General features: G+C 34.0%; 1 protein-coding gene across 4 annotated transcripts; it reads right to left on the reverse strand.

Moving 5' to 3' along the window:
- Positions 1-64: 64 nt before the first annotated feature.
- LOC110103134 (30S ribosomal protein S21, chloroplastic) lies at positions 65-6213 on the reverse strand. 4 transcript variants are annotated; one of them, XR_003703313.1, is made up of 4 exons: positions 5721-6213; positions 2033-2155; positions 1788-1939; positions 65-219 (listed from the first exon to the last, which is right to left on the reverse strand). XR_003703313.1 is itself a non-coding variant. In XM_020831716.2 (3 exons), the coding sequence occupies exons 1-2, from the start codon at positions 6149-6151 to the stop codon at positions 2038-2040; spliced, it is 549 nt and encodes a 182-aa protein (XP_020687375.1). In that variant the 5' UTR covers positions 6152-6213; the 3' UTR covers positions 65-219; positions 2033-2037. The 4 variants fall into 4 exon arrangements, 3 of the variants coding, with proteins under 3 accessions (XP_020687375.1, XP_020687378.1, XP_020687377.1); XM_020831716.2 differs by lacking the exon at positions 1788-1939; XM_020831719.2 differs by lacking the exon at positions 65-219 and having other exon boundaries at positions 1454-1939.
- Between the last annotated feature and the right edge of the window lie 502 nt (positions 6214-6715).

The raw sequence follows: 6715 nt of genomic DNA on the forward strand, positions 1-6715 counted from the left end.
ATATCAACAAATAAACAATAAATTAAAAAAAAAATCATATTTTCATTTATATCACTGAACTATATAATAAAAGAAAACATTTAATAATTTTAGTGCAATCTCTCTCAACAAAATATATACATTTGTATGATTGTCAAAAATAAATTGCAACAAAAGGCTACCTCAGATGAGAATTTTAACATAAATTAGAAACCTCCAATCAACTTGAGCTACCCTTCCCTGAAAATAACAGATGCAGATAAATTTGAAGTAAACAAATAATTTGAAAACCAAATAAAATATAAGAATTCATATTATATCAACAACACTATAATTTGAAAAAGGGCAATAGAAGCCTATCTTAAGTTAGGCAATTTTCTCAATTAGCTTGATGAATCCAATGTTTATATCAACAAAACTTTAAGTCACCCACATAACACTTAATAATCCAATGTTCTAGATTATAATATTTTTTGTCAATCATGTGATGCTTTCAATCTATTTTTGATCAATTTGATCTTCTTAATGATATCATTCACTAACTCAGAATCTATTAAGCTTCGTTTGGGACGGCTTTCTTACTGCTTCTTAAAGCGGCTTTATAATATAAATATTAAAATTTTTGTACTAAAAAGTTGCTTCAAGAAGCAGTAAGAAAACCGTCCCAAACGAAGCCTTAATCTCCTCTAACCCACCTTTGTGTAAAATAAATGTGTCATGCACCTCTTACCTGGTAATGCCTCATATGGCATCATACTCAATTAAAAGTTGTAGTAAAAGGGAAAATCAATCAAAGGTATACAATCCTCCCAGCTCCCTCCAAAATCAAGTACAAATAATTTTAATGATTTTCAATGATCATCTACTTGAGGATAAAAAGCTATATTGAAATTCAAACTAATCCCCAAACCATCCTAAATAGCTCTATATAATTTAAAAGTGAATATACCATCACAATTAAAAATAATAATTTTTGGTATTACAACTTGTCTAACAATTTCATGCCCATATAGTTGTGCTAATAGCTCAATTGGATTTGTCTACTCTATAGAAAGAAAATGTGCCGACTTCATCAACAAATCAACCATAACACATAATGCATTATAACTATACCTAAACGTTAAAAATCCCATTGAAAAATTCTTTTTGACATATTACTACTTTCACTTGGGAATGGGCAAAGGCTATAATAAACCACTAGATTTTTGATAAGCTACCACACCGGTGGATTTCTTACTCAACATCATCAGCTATCAACTTGGCATCTCCATGCTGATGTAAAATGACGAGGTAAAAATAAAATATACTTCAAACTTTGATGATATGTATTAAACCTCATATCTGACACGATATAAATAATGCCTTTAGATTTTTAATATAATATAATATTAGTAAACTCTAATTATGAGTTAGATAGTTCTTATGTAGTAGCTTCAATTGTCTAGAAGAATATGCAATAACTCTCCCATGATCGTGCAATAAATAACAAACAACTCAATACCCTTAAAAAAACATTATTCAGCACCTTAAAACTCTCAACACCAAACAAAATAGTTAGAACCAATGCTGACACTAAGCACCGGCGGTAAATACTCTTCTTCCCACAAATATCCACCCCACATGTATCCGCACAGGAGGCAAGGTATCAAGTCACGGTAAACCAGCTAGCAAGGGGACCGAAAAGCCAGCACGGGAGACAAAGGGGCACATCACGGGAAACCAACCAACAAGGGGAAAATCAAGAAGACAAAGGGAGGAGAAAAGGCACAAATTATAACTCATTTTAATGAGCTAAATAAGAAGAATACCTTTTCACATTAATGAGCTAAACATCAACTCAAGAATTAATGAGCTAGACTTAAGTAGAACCCAATTTTTAAGCTCAAAACCAAGCAGCCAAAGCCCAATCCGAGAACAGCCATGATCCAAACCAAGAGGCAGAAAACAGCCCAAAGCTTGCCTACATTAGAAAGCTAATGCTGATGAAGATGATTTTAAATTAAATTGCACTCACACTATATATCAGATTGAAAGAACGTGCATAAAAATATACCAGACTTAAGGGAGGTCGATATCATGATATTCCCAGTTATCGTCCAAGTCATCGCTGGCCTTTTTAGTTGCACTATTTTCTTCCCGGGATGAAGATGAGCTGAGCCTAGGTCCTGAAAACCGTCTGCAGGTGTGGAAAATGTTGCAGTTATCCGTCATCTAACAGTTAGTAAATATATAGTAAACAGATGGGTACTCGCTAATGAGAATGTTATCAAACATAGTTGAAAGGATGGTTATAAAATGTCATTTGAAAAGAGACAAACAAAAAGATTTAGTAATGCATCTTATAAAGTCCAAGTAAAGAATTTCATGGGCAATCATCTGGTAAGTATTGAAGTTAAGGAATCTAAATTTTGAAATGCAGATTTTTAGCTGCGAGTCAACGTTCATGGTAACATCATCATGGTATTGAAAGGGGGGTAGAGAGCACCCCACACAGAGGTCTGATGATCAAGCCCATGAAAAGTTTTAAATAGTTATGGTTATTATTTCAATAAGGGCATTTTGAGAACTTTGTTATATTTTTCGACTACACTAATTTTTTCTTTATAAAGATGGCGCGACATCTTATATTAGTAGTTGAGAAATTGGAATAACAATTCTCCTCAATTTAATCATAGTGAAATATGCAGTGGCAAAAAAAATAAACAATCGTTAATTGGGTGATATATATATATATCCTTTTTTTTTTTTTGGTGTGTTTTGTGTTATAATTTTTTCTATTTTATGCTCTTTCCCACCATCGGTGATTGAATTTAGTTTCACTTATTTCTCAGCAATAAGATGTAAATTAGTTTACACAAAATAGCATTATGTACATTAGACAAAGAAAGAATAATATTTCTCAAAAACCTCATAGCATCAAATTAAAATATTTATTATTTATCATCTGCACATTTACATAACAAGAAATATGATTACGAACTAGCAATCCACCATAACACTATAGAAACAGAAAGAGCATTGACCAAAAAGCACCTGTGACAGTCCAAAATAAACAAAGCAAATATGAAAAGGTGCATAAAAGCAATTACTAAAGGATAGATCTTACAAGCAATGCTCATCAGTGGTCCAAAACTTTGATGATGATTTCTGTTGATCCTCTTCTCAATTTTAAATGAAGTACGGCTACTCCAATATTAAGGATTATAAGTCTACACTTGATTCTTATAATTGCCGACCCCACGTAGTGGGATAAAGGCTTGATGTTGTTGTTGTTGTTGTACTTGATTCTTATAATGCTTAGTTCTTTAAGATAAGATTCTTCTATGCTTTGGACCCTTGCAAGAAAATAAACAAATTTGGCATAACACGCTTTGCAAGGGCTCGACCGAAGGTTATGTAAAATGGATTGAAAGTGAACAAGAGGGATTAAGAGGTAGGATCTACTTATGAAATATATATAATGGAAGTAGCAAACCAGATTTGAAACATTAGAATTACCAAGTTCTTCTTTCACTTATAAATGGTTGTGTTGACTTTTTTCCTTCTCTTCTTGCTTCCACCCAATTTTCCTTCTCATCATCATCATCATCATCATCACTACCTTCTTCTTCTAGTTCTAATCTTCTGCCTTGCTCTTATTTAAAAATATTAACCCTTCCTTGCTCCTTAGCATGCTTACGGGAGAGAGAGTATAGATTGGGTGAGAGCAATAGAGAGAGGGGAGGAAGGGGGAGGAATAGAGGGAGAGAGGGTGAGAAAGATAGATGACTAAATCAAGTAGAAATGCTTTGGAATTATTTCATTCAGGATCATAATGACCTAATACAAGTTAGTTATAGATCGAAAAAAATTAAACCATAGTTAAATGTAAATCTGAAGATGCCTAAAATCTACCAGATTTGAGGCTATACTTCAATATTTCAAGAAATCCCCCTGGTAAGATTGGATTTAATTTGCAAAGTAAATCCCTTAGACTCCCAATTATATTTAAAAAAACATATTTATGCCTTTCGTATTTTGGAATTTGAAAAATCCTGTTGATTCTTGCTTGCAAGTTCTTGCATGAAGAACTTAAGGCGGTGCATCTTGCATCTTGTTCCCATACAGCTTGACAACAAAGTGTGATATCTTGCATGTATGATGTATAATACCTAAAAACTAAAAAACCACTTGGATCATAGCTCCTATTTGACTCAATTTATTCCTAAAATTGAACCTTATTCTATTATTTAAGTGGAAACTTTGTTGACTTTAATTGCTTAGATTTGCATGAATATTTATCCTCCTTATCTTGTTTAGATTGACATATTGACGGCTTCTAATACTGAGAGTGGTGGCTCTCCTTGGCACCCTTCTTTTAATTCTTCTTTAAAGATGTCCAAATAGCATGCGTAGTGATAGTTTGTTACAGGAAAGGGCCCTACAATTCTGGTAAACATTGGCAAGTCTTCTTTTTTCATTTGCTACCTCAAGAGAGTTCACTTATTGGATAAATCTATGTACTTCAATTTTCTTTTCACATTTACAAACATATATTTTTATTCTCTCCTAATGTAGTAAGTGAGCCAATGCATTCAATGAACAACTTTGTAATCAGATCGGTTAGCACTCCTTAAGCTCATAAAATCAAATAAATGAAAAAAATTGTGCTTCACATTGCACTTAGCACTTTGAAAACACTACTATTGGTATGTAATTATGGAAAACATCTATGTTGCACTATGTAATATAAAGAGATTGAAATCCTCAGCCTAATCAACCATTCTACTTGGCTCTATTGATGTAATATCCAACAACATCAAGCCATCGAGGCTATATGGGTTGGGCACTATTGTTATGCTATGATTGTCAACTTTGTGTCAAGCTTGTAGTGGTTTTGGTAAAAATTCTTGCCATTAACTTATGATACAATTTAAGGCTTCGTTTGAGACAGCTTTTTTATTGCTTTATGAAGCATTTTCTTAGTACAAAAATTTCTAATTCAAAATAAAATTATACTAAAAAACTGCTTCTTAAAGTAATTTTTTAGTAAAAAAAAAAATTAAATTAAAAATTTTTGTACTAAAAAACTGATTTATAAAGCAATAAGAAAAAATCTAAATATCTAAACAATGGATTTGGATTTAAAATTTGAGCTTTCATTAAAATATTATGCTATCTTCTAAACTTTTTGAGGCATTCTCGTCATAGGTCTTGACTTAAAGTTTGTTTTTGGCTTTTTTTTTACTATTGATACGTGGGTATGTTCATGATTGTTGAAACTTATGTCTCATTTCTCATATAAGCCTCATATTGATACCTGCATGAGTGCATGTACACTATATGAGTTTATAATTTATTTCTTGCTTATCAGCTCATTGTTTTCAAGCTTGTTTAAGTGCTTGTTCAGATACTATAAAAGAGTTGAATATATCGAAGCTCATATGCATAAAGGTCTAAACATAATTCAGTTTGTTAAATATTATCGAAATTGTTTAAAATTTCACTTTTTTTTTTAATTATATGTTTATGTATGTTTGACTACTATTGCAGTAATTTCACAAACAGCTAAAATGCATGAATTTGTTTCAGACAAGCAACTCACAATTTTGTGCAATAGTTTAATCTGATTCAATGCAGAGTACCAAAAATCTATCACATTCTCCGTCCCAGCAAAAAGTCTGAAATTTTTTTTTTCTTCTTCTTTTACAAGAAAGCGGATCGAATAACGAAGGGAAAAAGGTTGCAAACAGAGACCATACCTCCTCCGATTCCGGCGGCAAGCTTCCCGCTTCTTTCTCTTCAGCTCATCATGCTTGTTCTCGAAGAACCTCCTCCTCTTGCACTCCTGTATGATGCCAGCCTTACTGACCTCCCGCCTAAACCGTCGGAGTAGGACCTCCTCCGGTTCGTTCTCTTCTACGAAGATCTGAACATTGTAGCCTGATTTAAAGTACAGAAAGTTTGCGTAGACTAGGGCAGGATTCACCATCGCTTCCACTGAATCAACGGACCCAATGGTTGCCAATGGCCCGAGAGGTACGGCCAAAGATACAGCGGCGGCGGCAGTAGAGAGTGTAGGGAACTTGCGATGGCAAGAAGCGGGGATGAAGAAGCGGCTGGGAGAGAGAGGAGAGGGTAAGCTGGGGATTTTGGGAAAGGTCGGCTGAGGGAGATTAAGGGCGGCCGCCATTGCGGCAGAAGCAAGGTAATGGACTGAAGGCAAAGTTACTTGGGGCGATTTACATGCACCCTAGTACTACTAAGAAGTAAAAACTACCGAATTTACCTATTGTTGGTTTCGATTGGCAGCTTTCGAGGAAAAATTATTGCTTCCTCCCACTTGACTTAGAGATGCGTACTTTCATCATTAAAAAATTCGGTTTTTGCTCGGTATTGCTAGGTATTATTTGGTAATAATGAGGAATATCATCATGTGAAGATCAATACCGAGTTATACCGAGCTATATCGAGCACATACCGAGTTTTCTCTAGGAAAAACTAGGTATTTTTTTGTATTGCTCGGTATTGCTCGGTATAGCTCGGTATAACTCGGTATTGGTCTTCACATGATGATATTCCTCGTTATTGTTTGGTATTGCTCGGTATTTGCTTGATATTTCTCGTTTTTTAGTGCGATTTTAGGTCTGGGAGGACGCATCTCTACATCAGGTGGGAGGACGCAATAAAAATTCCATAGTAAGTGAGCAATCAAATGGATTATCATTGGACTTTTGCCGATTACAAGGAAGCATAT

Source organism: Dendrobium catenatum, unplaced genomic scaffold (genome assembly GCF_001605985.2).
Source record: "Dendrobium catenatum unplaced genomic scaffold, ASM160598v2 fragScaff_scaffold_1684, whole genome shotgun sequence".
Lineage (NCBI taxonomy): Eukaryota > Viridiplantae > Streptophyta > Magnoliopsida > Asparagales > Orchidaceae > Dendrobium > Dendrobium catenatum.

What these genes read in the sequence shown, in the direction of transcription:
- LOC110103134 (XM_020831716.2), bottom strand. Translation starts at nt 6,151, where the DNA reads ATGGCGGCCGCCCTTAATCTCCCTCAGCCGACCTTTCCCAAAATCCCC. An exon ending in TGCCGCCGGAATCGGAGGAG is followed by an intron (nt 2,156 to 5,720) that starts GTATGGTCTCTG and finishes CCACACCTGCAG; the next exon opens with ACGGTTTTCAGGACCTAGGC.